Genomic DNA, 18,943 nt, shown 5'->3' with positions numbered 1-18,943 from the left:
TCTTAAAGTTGAATTACTTAAGGGCAGAGAGCCTTAGCTCAAAGTTTCTATAAGTTGGTAATAGAACCTTATTTGACTCATAGTTTCTCTTGTAGATACTTGCGGCTGCTGCTGCTGCTACTAAGTCGCTTCAGTCGTGTCCGACTCTGTGCAACCCCAGAGATGGCAGCCCACCAGGCTCCCCCGTCCCTGGGATTCTCCAGGCAAGAACACTGGAGTGGGTTGCCATTTCCTTCTCCAATGCATGAAAGTGAAAAGTGAAAGTGAAGTCGCTGAGTCTTGTCCAACTCTTAGCGACCCCATGGACTGTGGCTCACCAGGCTCCTCCATCCATGGGATTTTCCAGGCAAGAGTACTGGAGCAGGGTACCACTAAATAACATTTTTTTTTAATTTAGGATTTAAGTCTCTTTTTTACCCATTACCAATCAATCACAGGTTCCATCACTAACCAAAAAAAGGACAGAGGAGTCTTATCTACAGATAGGATAAAAAATTCTTGGTGCTACAAATTCCAAGACTAAGAATAATTTTAAATAACTATTTCTAACAGTCAAGGTACCTACAGTATGTATTTTATTTAGGCATTAAGAAATTGTCAGTTCTCGGAAATCTGAAATTATTTTTAAGAAGAGCAGCATGCTAAAATATGGTCCCATGAACATCATGGCAAGTAATATTATTTTAATACCCCCTACCTTTCTCACAGGTTTCTTGTAGAGCTTTCTTCCATATTTGAACAGATTTTTCATATGATCCTAATAGGAAACACTCTTCCCCTACAAAATTTTTAACCAACAGTTAGTCCTGGTTAATTGAATTACTTTATGAAAATTTACTTGTTTTAAAATTTAGTGAATATAGTGCAGCCAGAAATTATTTTGAAAAAAAAAAAAAAACACAAATAATTACAACCAATCAATAAACTCAAAGCCCAACAACCTACTATCGCTTACGCCTGGGGTTAGAAATTGTTTATAAGATACTGACCATTGATAGATTTAAGTTCTAAGGTCTGGTTCAAGCGAACTCCAGCAGTCTGCAGTTCAGCCTGTATATGGCATAACAGGGACTTGACAGCTGACGTTTCACGTGTCATCTTTTCAGTTAACTGCACGCCATCTTCAGGAACTCTTTGACTTAATTGCATTTGATACCATAATGTCTTTCTGTACAATATTCTCCAGAGAACAATCAATCTGCACACAGAATGAGGTAATCATAAAAATCAAATTTCAGACTAGGGATAAGAATGAGTATAGCCTTTTTTTAGCCTTTACTAACAGTATAGCTAATGAATATAGCCTCATTAGTCTTTTTCTCTCCATGTATTCTTCCCTGAGGTAATAATATGCATACAACTGATCAGGTTCAAAGATAGCAAAAAGTAAAAAAAAATGCACATTTTTTAAACTTTCATAAATGCTTTAGATACCTGAGGTCATTTTTTCTATAGTGCTTATCTAAATCAAAATTTTTCAACAGTATCATGATTGCCCATGACTAATAAAATAATGTGTGCTGAAAAATGTTTGGCATAAATCCTAAAATACTTTGAATTAACATAAAATCCATGATGCTGAGAGCTAACAGTACAAGATTTCTTTTGGGAGTGATAAAAATATTCTGGAATTTGTGCTACTTGTTCTACAACCTTGTGATTATGATAGAAATGACTGAATTGTAGCCTTTAAAATAATGAATTTTACAGTATGGGAATTATATCTCAATTTTGAAGAATCTACAATGCTGATGGTCTCCTAACAGTGAAGTCATTGTACCTGTGTCCTGGCTGTTGCACAAAATTTAATACTTGAGGATGAATCTTGAAAGATGAGTTCCAAGACCAGTTTTCCCAAGATTCACTGTCTTGAAACATTTGAAAAATGGGTAACACCAATGAGTCTTGCTTTGCTCTTCTACTTCCATCAGCTGATGCTGAAATAACTTCAGGCTGAAGTCTGTACACACCATTTAAATGATCAGCTACCATTCTGAGTAAATGAAAACAGGCTAAAAGCTTCTCTGAGAATAACTGATCCTGTTGTTGCTGTGTTAGCAAAAGCTTTATAGTATTTGAGGTCAGCTTCACCAAATGTCCTACATCTTGCTTGTATCTCATATCCCAATACTGGATTGATAAACACTGATGAAAAAGTTGAAAGATACAAAGTACCCATGTATTATGTTTTGAGCTCTTGCTTAAAAAAAGATCAAGTTTGGGAAAAGGACATTTTATAAACTGAAGAATATACAAAAAATGAGTGATACAAACTACTGTGTAGTTTAACATTAAATTTTTTTCTGCCACATTTTTTGAAATTCCTATAGTCCATGCTGCAAGGAGATTTTTCTGGACAGAGTGCAGTTCTATAACAGTTTTATCTGTCTCCTCAGTATTATCTTTTGCATGTATTGTATCAAACATAGAAGCAAATTCCAATCTTCCCTCCTCAACACTACTAAATAACCGATCATTTTTTTGGTTCCAAAAAGAGAATAAGTTGTTTGGAAAACATCTGCCATCATCAGTTTCTTCTGCTTCAAAATCCTAAAACATGAGAGAGAAAAAATTATTATTAATATTAATAACGTTTAATTCCTTACAAGTACAATCAGTTTAGTGCTATCAAATTTCTCTTCTCTTTAATAACAGGAAAACAAAATATGTTTCTTGGAATAAAATCAGTACATAACTGTTCAAAATAAATAAAACATTGCTAACAAGTACCTGCAGATCTGCTGTTTCTTCATTTAACTTCAATGTTTCTTCTGCTTGCAAGAATTTGGGAACAGTAGAATCAGCCACATTTTCATTTCTTTGGTGCTTTAACAAGCTAGATCTTAGGGAATTCAGTGATCGCAAGTTCAGACCTTTGCCTTTTGGCTATAGAAAAAGAAGATTTCCAAGAGCAAAGTTTTATCTATAGTGAAGTGAAGTTGCTCAGTCGTGTCCAACTCTTTTCGACCCCATGGACTGTAGCCTACCAGACTTCTCTGTCCATGGGATTTTCCAGGCAAGAGTACTGGAGTGGGTTGCTATTCCCTTCCCCAGGGGATCTTCCCGACCCAGGGATTGAACCTGCGTCTCCCGCATTGTAGGCAGATGCTTTACCCTCTGAGCCACCATGGAAGTTTGATCCATAACTGTACTACAATGATAACGTCTACAGACAAACGTATGCGAGCCAAGGACACCACTGTCAGTACAGTTTTAAATTTAGAAATGTTGACATTTGGTAGGAAACAACACAATACTGAAAAGCAATTATCCTTCAATTAAAAATCAATAAATTAAAAAAAAAAAAAGACTGAGAAGCCAGCTTTTATTGATGGTACCAAAAAGCACCATACCTTGCACAGTATCACACTTTCGTATGTTTTCTCAAGCCTCTGCGTTGAATCAAGTAGAAGGGATCTCATGAGCACTGATGGAGACAGATTATCAAGAAATCGAAGGGTTGTGACCATGTATCCATCAGAAATAATGAGGTAGGGTAATCGTGAGTGTGCTTTTATAGAGAATCTCTGTCTCATAGGGTCACTATCTGAAGCTGATGAATCTACAGAATTATTTGAATCTTGAAGTGTAAACTGCTGTGGTCTAGCAAACAAACATCAAAATTCAAGACTTAGTGAGAGGAAAATCTTTTAAAAAAACAAGTACATTATTCCAAAGGAAAAAAAAAAACATTTCAGAATGATGAAAAAGCACGCAAATTAAATGGAAAAATATTAAATGTGCACAGATCTGTGAGGAAAACATAAGTAATTAAATAATACAGAGGTTGGTGGGGTTTTTTTAATTTTCCCAGAATTGTGACATTTACTCTATTGCCTGTAATATTGTTTGTAATCCAGCTTTATATCTCTTTTTGAAAAAAACTGAGGCAGTTATTTTTACTATTAAAGACAGTTTAGCTGTTAACTTTCTTTCTTACCATATATTTAAATATCCTTGTAAGAATATAAATAGGAGCTGTGAGTAGTCTTGTTATTAAGAAACATTTGGAGAGGATGGTGATGAGTAAAATTTTATCAGCTTAAGGTTAAATTTGACTGAGTTTCCATATAAATGTAGTTATTTATTGTTACAGTGGTATACCTAATTCTGAATACTTAATATCAACTGATTACTTAACATCACTAATTATTAACTTTGGGGCTTTATAAGTATATACTTAATATCATTAATTATTAACTTTGGGGCTTTATAAGTATAAAGAGAACAGAGAACCAAAATATATTTTTTTCTGGTTAGGAAAATAATTAACTATAGATTATATGAACCAAATGGCCCACAACAGAAGGTTGGTTTTAGAAGGTACAGTCTACAAAATTTATAAAACCATTAAAAAGTAACTCCATGGAAAGATGTATAAGACATACTGTCAAATCAAAAAAGCAAAACAGTAAACAGCATATATCGTATAATTTATTTTGCTTTAAAAAATAAATTAATACTGTTATTGCACATGTTATATAAAATTTTCAAATTAAGAGGACAACACACTAAAATACTAATAACTGTTATCTCTAAGGAATAGGATTACAAGTCTTTCACTTTCCATAGTATTTAGTTTTGTAACATTTGATTAAGCTTTTAAAAATAATGAATATGTATTACTTTTGTAATCAGAAAAAAAAATCCATTCTGAAAGATCCTAAATACTAATTTTTAAGGAAAATGTGAGGAAAATTTAAGTCAATTAGGAATCAGACCATAATAAGGAAAAACACTTTCACTGCAGGAAGTGACAAGTTTTCCCATCATAATTATCTATTGCTAGAAATAAGGTAAAATTTTTGTTAAATATAATCAAGGACACATCCCTCCTCAGTTTTCCTTCTGTAAAGCAAAGGTAATGGATTAATTTCAAAGACCTTTTCCAATTTTTTATTTTGTAAACAGCTATCTTATGTGTCTACCCAACATCAATAAAAACAAACATTTACTGAGCTCTTATGCTAGAACTGTGCTAAAGCAATTTAAAATTATTTATTATCTTGCTTCATTCCTTCAAGTCTAAGAGACAATTACTGCCATCTTCATTTCAGAGTAAAAGAAAATGAGGCTCAAAGAGTAACTTACCCAAACTCACACAACCAGTAAGTAGAAGAACCAAGATTTGATTCTTGATCTGACTCCAAAGCCAAACTGCTACATGATCTCACAATTTAAAATTTAAATATGGCTGAATTCTAAAGTCTACTATCCATTTCCAACAACTTTCCCCTTTATTCCCTTTGGGAAAAAAGTAGATACATCCATGGGTGCTCAGTCGCTTCAGTCGTGTCTGACTCTTTGCGACCCCATGGACTGTAGCCCGCCAGGCTCCTCTGTCCATGGGATCCTCCAGGCAAGAATACTGGAGTGGGTTGCCATGCCCTCCTCCAGGGGATCTTCCTGACCCAGGGATCAAATCCATGTCTCTTACATTCCTGCACTGGCAGATGGGTTCTTTACCACTAGCACCACCTGGGAAGCCAGATACATCCACATGCCAAGTTAATTTTTATCTAAGTGCTCTGCTTTTAAAACAATAAAAGACATATCACATTTTTATTAATTTTTATATCAAAGAAGTTACATTTTTAATGCTGTTAAATATTTAAATAACATATACTTACATAGTCACATTGTCAAATTTTCACCAGGATTAAGCAACAAAAAGAAATAGAAGAAAACTATAAATAAACAGATATTGAGATAACAGACTCAAAGAAAGAATAAGTTTGAAACATGAAATTATATTAAAAAAAATACACAGTAAAGTAATACCAAAAGAGAAAAACTTCTGTAAATAAATTAAATGATTCAAATATCTCACCTATATGTGATTAGTGGGTGAAGAGGAATAAATTCTGCTGGCCCAAATTCTATAGAGCAACCAAATGTAATTAACGTTAGCAGTTCACCGTGGCAGGTCAATAAAACCAGGGAGCCACGTTTTAACACACAAGCCAGAAGAAGACTATCGTGAGTCCAGCTGACATCACCTACCCAGTATGACCTAGAAAAAGCAAAACAAGATGTTTAGAAAGGACCCTCTACAATGTCTCTAACAATTTATAATGGCCAAGAAGGGGTGAAATACTTCAAAAAATAAGGGCAAAAGAATGAATAGTAGGCAAATGTCACATACATTTTGTGTATCTTACTTCCCAAGAAATAAGTAAGAAGAAAGGAGTTTGCTCATAAATATCTAGTTCATCAGTTCAGTAGTTCAGTCGTGTCCGACTCTTTGCGACCCCATGAATTGCAGCATTCCAGGCCTCCCTGTCCATCACCAACTCCTGGAGTTCACTCAAACTCATGTCTATCGAGTCGGTGATGCCATCTAGCCATCTCATTCTCTGTCGTCCCCTTCTCCTCCTGCTCCCAATCCCTCCCAGCATCAGAGTCTTTTCCAATGAGTCAACTCTTCGCATGAGGTGGCCAAAGTACTGGAGTTTCAGCTTTAGCATCATTCCTTCCAAAGAACACCCAGGACTGATCTCCTTTAGAATGGACTGATTGGATCTCCTTGCAGTCCAAGGGACTCTCAAGAGTCTTCTCCAACACCACAGTTCAAAAGCATCAATTCTTTGGTACTCAGCTTTCTTCACAGTCCAACTCTCACATCCATACATGACCACTGGAAAAACCATAGCCTTGACTAGACGAACCTTTGTTGGCAAAGTAATGTCTCTGCTTTTTAATATGCTATCTAGGTTGGTCATAACTTTCCTTCCAAGGAGTAAGCATCTTTTAATTTCATGGCTGCAATCACCATCTGCAGTGATTTTGGAGCCCAAAAAAACAAAAGTCTGACACTGTTTCCACTGCTTCCCCATCTATTTCCCATGAAGTGATGGGACTGGATGCCATGATCTTCGTTTTCTGAATGTTGAGCTTTAAGCCAACTTTTTCACTCTCCACTTTCATCGAGAGGCTTTTTAGTTCCTCTTCACTTTCTGCCATAAGGGTGGTGTCATCTGCATATCTGAGGTTACTGATATTTCTCCCGGCAATCTTGATTCCAGCTTGTGCTTCTTCCAGCCCAGCATTTCTCATGATGTACTTTGCCTATAAGTTAAGTATCTAGTTCATACAACATACCAAGCAGAAATTTACTTACATTCATAAACAAATCATAAGATGAAAATACTACCTAAAAATGTAAAGCTTTTAATTCACTTACATCATAGTCAGAACAACTTCTAATCCTAGTGATATCCATTACTAAGATCTACCAGTAGATTTTGAAGGTCAATACCATGCCTGTCTCTCAGAAGCCTGCCAGAGCTCCACTCAAGAGCAGATTCCCTCTTGCCAAAGCCATCTTTACCACTCCTTAACTGTCTGAAATATTAATATTTCTTTCATGGGGACAGAAAATAGCTCCTTCTCATTTAAATGATGTGCACCCTAAGTCAAACAGACCACTGAACTGAGACTAGAAAGGAAATTTGGGGAAGAGAAAGAAAATAAAAATGTATGGCTAGATGAACCTGAAAACTCTGAAAAGTCAGAGAACAGCAGAGAAGTGTTCAGAAAAGGAAATTAGAAGAATCCAAGAGGAAGAGGAAATCTTCCTACCCTATAATCCTGCACAGGTCCCTTGCCATCCAAAATCACCACTTACGGTGCTGTCCACCCATATGCAGAGAATGCCAACTTTGTTTAAAAGGCTAAAAACACCCCAGCCTGAGTATATAAAATGATCTTCCCAACCCAGGATTCTTCATTTCAGTCTCTCTAAGCCCAGTATTTCTCTACCTAATCATAATCCTACTCTTCCTAAGAAAACATAGAAAGAAATAAAAGAGAAAAGAAAATGTGTTCAAGTATCTTCCACCCTATCAGACCCTTCTTTAAAGGACTGAAGGCTTTCCTTATATAAAGTGAAGTTGCTCAGCGGTGTCCGACTCTTTGTGAACCCATGGATAGTAGCCTGCCAGGCTCCCTTGTCTGTGGGATTTTCCAGGCAAGAATACTGGAATGGGTTGCCATTTCCTTCTCTAGGGGAAAGTGAAGTTGCTCAGTTGTGTCCAACATATAAAACAAACTTTAAAGTCTATCAAGCACAAATGCTGAAAGCTGCATTATCTATCTAAATATCTATTTGTTGTTGTTCAGTCTCTCAGTCATGTCCAACTCTTTGCAACCTCATGGACTGCAGCATGCCAGGCTTCCCTGTTCTTCACCATTCCCGGATTTTGCTCAAATTCATGTCCATTCAGTCAGTGATGCCATCCAACCATCTCATCCTCTGTCAACCCCTTCTCCTCCTGCCTTCAATCCTTCCTGACATCAGGGTCTTTTCTAATGAGTCAAGTCTTTGTATCACATGGCCAAAGTATTGGAGCTTCTGTATCAGTCCTTTCAATGAATATTCAGGATTGATTTCCTTTAGGATTTACTGGTTTAATGTCCTTACTGTATAAGGGACTCCAACATCACAGTTCAAAAGCATCAGTTCTTCGGCGCTCAGCCTTCTTTACGTTCCAATTCTCACATCCATACATGACTACTGGAAAAACCATAGCTTTGACTATATGGACTTTTGTCAGCAAAGTAAAGTTGCTGCTTTTTAATATGCTGTCTAGGTTGGTCACAGTTTTTCTTCCAAGGAGTAGGCAGATTTCACGGCTGCAGTCACCATCTGCGGTGATTTTGGAGCCCAAGAAAACAGTGTGTCACTGTTTCCATTGTTTCTCCATCAATTTGCCATGAAGTGATGGGACCAGATACCATGATCTTAGTGTTTTGAACGTTGAGTTCTCAGCCAGCTTTTTCACTCTCCTCTTTCACTTTCATCAAGAGGCTCTTTAGTTCCTCTTTGCTTTCTGCCATAAGGGTGGTGTCATCTGCATATTTGGGGTTATTCATATTTCTCTCTGCAATCTTGATTCTAACTTATGCTTCATTCAGCCTGGTATTTCGCATGTACTCTGTATATGAGTTAAATAAGCAAGGTGACAATATACAGCCTTGATGTACTCCTTTCCCAATTTTGAACCAGTCCATTGTTCCATGTCCAGTTCTAACTGTTGCTTTTTGACCTGCATACAGGTTTCTCAGGAGACAGGTAAGGTGGTCTGGTATTCCCATCTCTTGAAGAATTTCCCATCTCTTAAAGAATTCTTTTTAAGAATATTTGTTGTGAAAATATCTATTTAGATACTACTTATCAGAGCCTTAAACTTATTAAACTATTAAAAAAGTAAAAGAAAAACACTATTTAGAAATAAAAACAACTTACCTGACAAGAGTAGCTGGAACCACAGGATTCTTATTACTACATCCTTTAAGGCTACCATAGAGAGTAACAAAATTCAGTGTGTTTATAAATAATACCTGAGTTGCCTAGAAAGAGAAAAAAAAAGACAACAAAATAATTTAAATCATTTTACTTATATTTCTGAAGACCTAGAGATCTATTATATCAACAAACTATCTTGTCTTTCCCAACTGGCAAGACAATACCAACCATCTATAACTCTTTTCCCTTTTACACTACATTTTAAGAATATCAGTTACCACTTTGCCCCTCTTTCTTCCTTTTCCATTATCCTCTTTTCGCTTCTGAAGGTCAAATTTTGAGAATTATGGCACCTAATGTAAATAATGTTACCAATTTACAAAGTCAAGTTAGATCAGAAAACACCAATTTAAAGAACATAAAGTAGTATTAAAAAAAAAAAAACATATTCAATGGGAAAAAAAAGTCTCTAAACTGAACTATACTCCCTCTTTTACAGCTTACTCCCAAGAGAGATTACATTTACTGACCTTTGGGTCTTTCTGATTAAGCGTTACTGCCAGGCTAAGTCCATCTCTTGAAAATGCAGAAATCAGAGCTCCCCTTGACTTCACTGACTCACATTTAGGGATCAGACTGCACAGAAGGCAATCCTGCTGAGCCCACTGAACATGATATGACAGTGATCTAAGAAAGGAATGAAATAACTGAAAACAGGAAGTATAGTAACTTTCATATTAATACATATTTCATTACAGAAAATTGATGGGTCCAGCTAAATTCCTTCATATGCATATATATTTGGGGTCTCTTAGCAACTGCTCACAAGTTTTATCCAGGGCACAAAAGAGCAACTGCTAACTAAACAAGGTAGGTCCATATCAGAGTTTTGTATTAATGGCATGTCCTACGCCAACCCCAAACACATGTGCATCCACTAAAAGTTTAGATACACATATTTCTACATTATTACAAATATTTCTGGGCTTCCCTCATAGCTCAGTCGGTAAAGAATATGCCTGCAATTCAGGAGAACCAGGTTCAATTCTTGGGTCAGGAAGATCCCCTGGAGAAGGGAATGTCAACCCTCTCCAGTATTCTTGCCTAGAGGATCCCCTGGACAGAGGAGCCAGGCAGGCTACTGTCCATGGGTTCGAAAGAGTCAGACACAATTTAGCAACTAAACCACCAACACCTAGTTGTACATTTAAGATTTGTTCATTTGACTTTATATAAATTACACCTGAAAAAAGTACTGCTAGCATAAGAAATAAAGAAAATAAACAGAAAAAAAAAACTCACTATTTTAGTTTATCTTAAGTCATTATATGCTTTTTTTTTTTTTGCACATTTTTATTTTTTTTTAATTTTATTTTATTTTTAAACTTCACAATATTGTATTAGTTTTGCCAAACATCGAAATGCTTTTAAATGCATTCTATTTCATTGGGCTTTTTAAAATAAATAAAACTTTTAATTAAAAAAAACAAGAGAATTTAAAAGGTATGGTAGGAAATTCAAGTAAGTTACATCCTTTTCAAAATTCAACTGAATTAGTTTTCAAAGGAGTTTTTTATAGTCTTAAGATAAGACCATAGCCAGCCTTACCTTTTATGTGTTCTCAATTCCAAGAAGGGAAACAAAATAAAAACAAGAAAAACTTTCTGTAATAAACAAGTAAAATGAAAAGTAAAGAAACAGAACATGGAGAAGGAAATGGCAACCCACTCCAGTGTTCTTGCCTGGAGAATCTGAGGGATGGGGGAGCCTGGTGGGCTGCCGTCCACTGGGTCACACACAGTCGGACACAACTGAAGCGACTTAGCAGCATACTCATTAAAACAACAAAATTTTGAGGATCAAAATTATGTTGAGGGATGAGAATGTTGGTCACTTTCTGGCTCAAATCTAGGCTCACAAATAGTTAAGCAGAATTTATTAGAGTAGGAAAGCACAAAGAGAGTTGAGGCCAAACCCTGGTCAATAATCAAATGTTCCCTAAAGTGATTTCCACATGGTGATACCCATTGGGAACTACCTCCATCTTTACAGTTTAATGATGATTTCCAGAATATGGAATTTAATCTTCTTTGTCTCTATTAATTAGACATTCAGCTGATATTTAACATTCTGTCTTATTCTTATCCTATGATTTAATAAATAAATTTTTGAATGAATGAAAAAAAAAAAAAAAGAAACAGAACAATACTTATAGGGAGAAACGATTCGTAAAGTCTCAGAGGTCAATGTTCACATTTTATTTACTGATCTTATTATGTATTTATGGGCCAAAAGATATTATAATAATGTTTCAAAAGGGACAGAAGAACTTCCCTGGCAGTCCAGTGCTTACGACTCTGCACTTGCAATGCAGGGACTGTGAGTTCAATTCCCCGTGGGGAAACTACGAAGATTCCATGTGCTGTTCAGAATGGTCAAAAGAAAAAGATAGAAAACAAGGAAGAAGGAAACATTTACCTCACCTTACAGGTGTAAATACATTTTCATGCCACCGAATTGCTAGAAATGTTAACTTCAGGCATTCCCCGGAATAGAAAGTAAATGAACACAAGCAGCAGTCTCCAAATAACTGTAGATAAATGTCATATACTTTAGTATATAATAAATCTGAAAATAAATCAAGAGGATCTAGAAACTGTCATACTGAGTGAAGTCAGACAGAGAAAGAGGAATATCGTATGATATCGCTTTTATGCGGAATCTAAAAAAAAGTGATACAAATGAACTTGTTCATAAAACAGATTCACAGACTTAGAGAATGAATTTATGGTTACCAGGGGGAAGAATGATGGGATAGTTAGGGAGTTTGGGATTAACATGTACACACTGCTATGTTTAAAATAAATAACCAGCAAGGAAAATAGAAAATAAACTCATGCATGAAAGAACAGAAAAACAAGCAAAAAACAGCCCCACATTTTCTCATAAGTAAGACAAATGAAATATATCAAGAACCTGCTTATACTTTTATTCTTAACATTTGGCTTAACATTAAGCTAAACACTAAGAAATTTATTTCTGAGCCAGAGGCATATCTCAAATGGGAAATCAAGGTGCAATTACTCTCTTAAGAAAACACTGCCATTTACTCTGGCTATATAACTGGGAATATTCTTATATATTTATTTTTCTCTTCTTTTATGGTTGCATATTATTTAAACTAGGGCACTATTCATGGGATAAAGAACAAAAGTTCAAAACACAATTTTTAACAATAGCAAATTGGGTAAAAACATATGGGTCAACACATACAAAGAGTATCACACAGCTATTTAACATGTCTTTTAGTTAATGAATGTGTTATTTACTGGGAATGGGCTACTTAATATCACCAATTCTAGTTTCTTTTTTTTATTATAAAGCTAGTTATATTCTAAAACTAAGGAAAAGTAAAACTAGGGAAAGACCAAGGAAACTCAAAGTTCAAACCACTTTTAATAAAATCTTTTAAAATGGGACCAAGAAATATAAAAATACCTTTTCCACGATAATTTCACCATTACTACAATTAATGATGACTGGAGATATACAGCTATCATTACACATTCTGCTCAACAGCTTCCCAGAAAGTGTCTGCTCTTAGAGTCTGAGGTCTCCACTTCAAGAACACCCTGTCTGATTTGGATTTTACCTCATTTTTTATAAAAACAGCATGCACTACCGCTTCTTTATCTTCAGTGGAAGGCAAAGGAACTGCTTCTTCAGGCATGATCTGGGACCACTGGCCCACCAAGGAAAGGCTTTTGGAAGATAAAACATTCGTGAATTCCAAATGTTCCCAAAGGAATATGCATCCAGAAGGAGTTATAAGCAGAACTCTTTTCCCATTGCCAGATACATACAAGTACAGTCTCGAAGAGCTTGCTAAAAAAACAACAAAAAAGTTACTAAACCTCTGAAGTCAGAATTCCTGCAAAAAAGTACAAATTTTATCTATTCTGACAACAAGGTACCTAAATGAGGTTTCCATTCAGAAAGCAAAACTAAGGCATTAATAATAAAAGTACAAATAATATTTACACTTATCATGTACTCATGTGTGATATTAGGAACCCACTGCTATCATGGATATGTTAGGTATGCCAGATTTTTCTTCCTCAAGATGAACCTTAGTGTTACAAATAACCCACATCAAAAAATACTTACATATACATGGAAATACATATAGATATTTACAAAAGCAGAGGTATATTTCTTTTCCTTCTATATATCAAGTTAAATCAATTTAAACAAACAAAAAAACTCCCACCTACTGCAGCTTTAATCATGTCCTTAGGCTTTTCAGTTGCTTGTATAGTTTTCAAACAATCTTGATCTTTGTTCCAGAGGAAAACCTCCCCTGTGGTGAGTACCCCAGCCAGCAAGGCATCTGTTTTCAAAACGGAAATACAATGCTTACAGTCTAACATTTTCCTTAATATTACCCCCAAAATTATTTTTTAAAGTACAGTTAATCTAGCCTTTTGATAATATCAGTACTACTTAACCATTACTGGACGTTGTTAGGAGTATAACATCCTTCAACAAAGGCTGAAGACTGGGAATTTTCTTCTTTGTCCTTCCTGAGAGCAAATTAATTTCATTTACGGATTTATCATCCAAAAGAAAAACAGCTTCATTTTCCTAGGAGAAGAAATACATGGAAACTTAAGAGATGCTAGAAGTTAATTCAGCCTCCTACCTAAGTTATCACAGAAAGGAAAAGAAAGTGACATCTAAGAAAGATGGTATATTTGTACTACACATCATAAAATGAACAATAAGGGCTTTTGTAAAAAACAGTTTTATTTATTTATTGGCTGCCCTGGGTCTTCACTGTGGCTCAAGGGCTTCTCTAGTTGTGGCGCAGGGGCTTAGTTGCCCAGTGGCAAGTGGGATCTTAGTTCCCCAACCAGGATTCGAATCCACATCCCCTGAACTGGAAAGCAGATTACTGATCACCTGAATATCAGAGGTCCCAACAATAAGGCTAACTATGTACCCTGAAGATGTTTTCATTCTATCTTAAAAGTACCTCTTATTAGAATTACTAGGTAGGATGACCTAGTAGTCACACTGAGATTTATTTGAACTTTAAAATTATAGGAGTGTTTTCCAATTCTGCTAGCCCAAACTGAGATATCTGCTGTTAGCTCACCGATCTGAAGAGTAGTATGGGCAAGTTTTAAATTATTTACTTAAATAGACATGGCTTCTCATTTCTGAAGCAGTAGCATGTGCTCCTAGACTTCAGTTTTAGAAAACATCCAGAAAATGTTCTGAGCTTCCTGGAAACCTTCCAGTTAGACACAGGCTGCTTCATCACCTGCTTGGGTATTCCAAGATTCACCAGGACATGAAACTCCCCAAACATGTGCCCTTGCTCAAAAAGGACTGTAGATGCGAAAGCCATGCTCATTTTCAACAACGGCAGAGAGGTTTTCTGGCTGGGCAATCTCAAAAACTGGGACTTGCAGGGTGAAGAAACTGTGTCCCAGAATTCCCAGGAGAGAACAGAAGATGAGAGTGAGGATGATACACCATCCCAGAACTCCAACAGCAAAGCAACAAAGGATGGTGAAGAAGATGAAGCAGGTGATGGAGAAAAGGAGCAAGAAAGTGATGAGAGAGGTGACAAATGTGATCAGACCACAGAAAGACTGATACTCCCTCCCCACCTCTGCCAGCCTCCTACCATACAAATACACAAAGTCCTGTTCAGTGGGCAAGTGATCCTTCTGCAGATGCTATTTTATTTTTTAAAGATTATTCTTCAATCTTCGGAGAAGGCAATCGCACCCCACTCCAGTACTCTTGCCTGGAAAATCCCATGGACGGAGGAGTCTGGTGGGCTGCAGTCCATGGGGTCGCTAGGATTTGGACACAATTGAGCAACTTCACTTTCACTTTTCACTTTCATGCATTGGAGAAGGAAATGGCAACCCACTCCAGTGTTCTTGCCTGGAGAATCCCAGGGACGGGGGAGCCTGGTGGGCTGCCGTCTATGGGGTCGCACAGAGTCGGACACAACTGAAGCGACTTAGCAGCAGCAGCAGCATTCTTCAATCTTAGAGGCAAAGCACACATGTAACACACATTACAACTGATACTGTACAACTGAAGAAAAACCTACCTGTCCCAACCAGGAGACTCGTGGCCAGGGTTTTTTCTGCTTGATACTGGTTGAAGTCAAAACTTCTAATCTTATCTCCATGCTTGTTAAGATATCAAAGACCAATTAAGTCAAAAGTCACAAGATGCTGTAAAAATCAAAACAAAACAAAAAAAAATGATAAGACCCCATAATATTTACTGAAGATTTTAAGAGTTTTCATAAAGTTTTAGTAAATGACTTTTTCATTAGCTCAAGTTAACTCTCTTTTTAAGGTAAAATGCTGATACTTTATTCAGTATCTAATCTTGAATAGTCAGGCAAAAGGTGTTTGCTTTTTTGACAAGTTATTCCTCAGACTATGAAAATAAACACAAACTTGAAGAATATCTTGACAATATAGTTTCTATGTGATTACTTTCTCATCTTTCCAAAGATGACCACAAAAATACCCCCTACCCCATACGCTCTTCTTACACTATGACTTTAACACTCCTCTCTCTCACTGAGAGCTCTGGTCTATGCCTCATCCCTTTAAATTGGGTGGTTTTTTTACTACTTTGACCAAGACTAAAATGGAAGTGAGGCTATGCATTTCACAACGCTAGCTCATACAAGGCAATACATCATCTACCTTGTGTGTGTGCGCGCTTATTAGCTCAGTTGTGTCTGACTCTCTGCAACCTCTACAGCCTGGCCAACTATAGTCCATCAGGCTCCTCTGCCCATGGGATTTTCCAGGCAAGAATACTGGAGTGGGTTACCATTTCCTTCTTCGGGGGATCTTCCCAACACAGGGACAGAACCCACATCTCCTATGTCTCCTGCATTGGCAGGCAGATTCTTTATCTCTGAGCCACCTAGACTGCCCCACACCTTCTACCTTACTCCCTGGAATAATTATCATTGAAACCTTCAATCACCACATAAGCAGTCAAACTACCCTAAGCCACCGAGCTCTAAGAAAGTCCAAACTAGACCACATAGAAGCAAAGCCCTGAAATAATATGATGTAAAGATGTCCAGTAAGGCTCCATGCTGGGTATGGCGATGGTTTCAATAGAGGCCATGACCCGTTTGTCAGAGCTCTACTGGGGTGACAGGAACATAATCTTGGGTGAATGGTCCATTCTTGAGTGAATCTTGGGAGGATGATCACTGAGAGAATGTGACACAGTGATTTGGAGCCAAAGTGAGGACACAGAAGCCATAATGAAAAGAATCCCACAGAACAAACTGAGGACACTTTGAGCATCAGAACAAATTACAGTAATGGATTTAAAAATCCATGGACTAAAACAGGAAACCATGAATCCATATAATCATAAAAAAGTAAATTATTAAATTGAATATTTGATGCAAAATGGTATATTTACATTGTTTCAAAATATCTCCCTATAAAATACTCATTAATTACAAAAGACAAAAGAGTAACTTGACAATGAAGAAACTGGGCAGATTCCATTGTATCTAAGGATCACAATGAAAATAATCAGAATGGGACAAAAGGAAATCACCTGCCACTTAACAGTTAAAAGGAGAAAAACATCTGTGATGACATATGTACAAAGGAACATAATCTGAATCTAATCACAAGTAAATATCAGGCAAACCCAAACCAAGGGACATTTTACAAAATAACTGATCGGTAACATTCAAAAGTTTTAAGGTTATGAAAGTTGGGAAAAGATTGAAAAACTAGTCCCAAAGAGAAAAACCTGACAACTACATGCAGTCAGTAAATTGTACACTTTATGTTTGCACTATGAAGGGCAATATGGGAGAAATGGAAAAACCTGAATAGAAAGAGAAACTGAGGATTAGATGACTGTAATAGATGAATGTTGATTTTCTGATTTTGCTGGTTGTCTTGCATAGGCCACGGGTATGATGCGGGCAGGGGGGCGGGTGGGGGAGGAGTCTAAGACACTGCATGCTGCGCGGCAAAAAGTAAAGGATAAAAAACTAGTTCATCATTTCAAGAAGTAAAGACAGAGCCCTACAGAATTTGATGATGGATGGTCTTCTGTCTCTTAAAGCTCCGAAAATCACCTCCTGTTATAGAGCGAAGGTTATTTGTGCTGTATACCGACTGGCACTAAAATCACTAATGGTACCTACAGATGTGTGTGCTTGGAAGCTCAGTCCTGGCTGACTCATTGCGACCCCATGAACTGTAGCCCGGGAGGCTCCTCTGTCCATGGGATTTTCCAGGCAAGAATACTGGAGTGGGTTGCCATTCCCTCCTCCGGGGGCTCTTCCCAACCCAGGGATCAAACTTGGGTCTCTTAGATCTCCTGCATGGGCAGGCGGGTTCTTTACCACTAGCGCCACCTGGGAAGCCTACAGATGGATACTAATAAACACCATGAAACATGTCAAATTAGTTAACCGACGACAGAGATAAACTCGACCAAAATATGTGAGGAGGAGAAACAGGTTAAGTTTTACTGCACCCCCCTCCCCGTATCTTAATTTAAAACACACTGGCAAAAGCAATTTCCAGAGGAATAATCCAAGTTGTTCGGTGGTTTGCACCACAGACGAGCCTAAGAAATCACGTCCATTCCTCGGCGCCCAACTTATCCCCCACCAATGTCACACACAGGAGTTGACCCACGACCACCTCGCACGAGGCATCCCCAGGGACCCCTCTGCGATTCCCTACCGGACCGTGCGGGGCAGCGCCGCCCTCCACCCCCGCGAGCTGCTACCGCGGCGCCCACCGGGGACGGGGCAGGAGCTGGAGGACTCCGGGCCGAGGTCGAGCCCGAACCGGACTTCGTTCCCAGCCAACCGAGGGCGACCCCGCACCTCCGTGAGCTGAGGATGCTGCGGCCGGAGAACGACGCCGGGGTAGCGGGTAGGGGGCTGGGTGCGGCGGGGGATGGCGGGGCAGGGGAGGTAGCCGGCGCGCCAAGACTCGAAAGAGTGAGGGGGCGGAGGAGCCCTAAGACGCCGCGGGCCGGAGGGCAAGGGGAGAAGGCTGGGGCCGTGCGAGACGGGACTCTGCGGGAAGTTACCTCCGCCAGGGCCTGGCCCGTTCGGGGTAGGAACGCGCGGCGAGGCCGAGATGAAGGAGGGCGACGGAGACGGGCGGAGCTGCCCGCCCCGACGCGAGCCTGCGCCTTGGCGACCGCGGAGGGCGGGGAAGGGACGCGGGCGAGCGCCGCCAGTGCGCCTGCTCGGCGCCGGCAGGGAGCGCGGGCAGGAGGCTGGAGGCGTTCCTCAATCTTTCTCTCCGCCGGGTCTCCCGGGGTTCCCGCCCTCGTCCTCCCAGCGGTCCTGCGCCTCCGCTGCTTCCCCGCCTGCGTCCCCTCTGTCCGGCCGCCCGTCCTTCCCCTCAAGGTCTCATCCTGAGCTGCTGGGGTCGTTCTGTTTCACCTCCACAATGTTGCGTTCGTTCCTCTGACACACACCTTTGAACGCGCAGGCTGTGTGTGCCGCTCTCCAGAAAACTGTTTCAGTTCACTTCACTCGCTCAGTCGTGTCCGACTCTTTGCGACCCCATGAATTGCAGCACGCCAGGCCTCCCTGTCCATCACCACCTCCCGGAGTTCACTCAGACTCCCGTCCATCGAGTC

The 18,943-nt window shown here is 38.6% G+C and overlaps 1 protein-coding gene across 8 annotated transcripts in view; it reads right to left on the bottom strand.

Annotated features, from left to right (window-relative positions):
• Positions 1-18,532, bottom strand: part of CPLANE1 (ciliogenesis and planar polarity effector 1) — a 115,718-nt gene extending 97,186 nt beyond the window's left edge. For 5 of the 8 annotated variants that reach the window (XM_025270592.3, XM_025270596.3, XM_025270594.3 and 2 more), the window contains exons 1-14: positions 18,383-18,530; positions 15,381-15,507; positions 13,756-13,891; positions 13,518-13,637; positions 12,900-13,132; positions 11,731-11,837; positions 9,778-9,934; positions 9,248-9,351; positions 5,831-6,013; positions 3,354-3,603; positions 2,731-2,886; positions 1,781-2,550; positions 990-1,198; positions 698-778 (exon numbers count right to left, since the gene is read on the bottom strand). In XM_025270592.3, coding sequence (XP_025126377.2) covers positions 698-778; positions 990-1,198; positions 1,781-2,550; positions 2,731-2,886; positions 3,354-3,603; positions 5,831-6,013; positions 9,248-9,351; positions 9,778-9,934; positions 11,731-11,837; positions 12,900-13,132; positions 13,518-13,637; positions 13,756-13,891; positions 15,381-15,461 — 2,587 coding nt within the window. In that variant the 5' untranslated portion in view covers positions 15,462-15,507; positions 18,383-18,530. Of the gene's footprint in view, positions 1-697; positions 779-989; positions 1,199-1,780; positions 2,551-2,730; positions 2,887-3,353; positions 3,604-5,830; positions 6,014-9,247; positions 9,352-9,777; positions 9,935-11,730; positions 11,838-12,899; positions 13,133-13,517; positions 13,638-13,755; positions 13,892-15,380; positions 15,508-17,480; positions 17,627-18,382 lie in introns of those variants that run through there. The other 3 variants (XM_044932726.2, XM_025270597.3, XM_044932724.2) reach the window with 3 other exon arrangements.
• Positions 18,533-18,943: the final 411 nt, after the last annotated feature.

The sequence above is a fragment of the Bubalus bubalis genome, chromosome 19, assembly GCF_019923935.1.
Source record: "Bubalus bubalis isolate 160015118507 breed Murrah chromosome 19, NDDB_SH_1, whole genome shotgun sequence".
Classification (NCBI taxonomy): domain Eukaryota; kingdom Metazoa; phylum Chordata; class Mammalia; order Artiodactyla; family Bovidae; genus Bubalus; species Bubalus bubalis.
The sequence above is the reverse complement of the archived record's forward strand: the minus strand, read 5'-3'. Positions and strand labels throughout refer to the sequence as shown.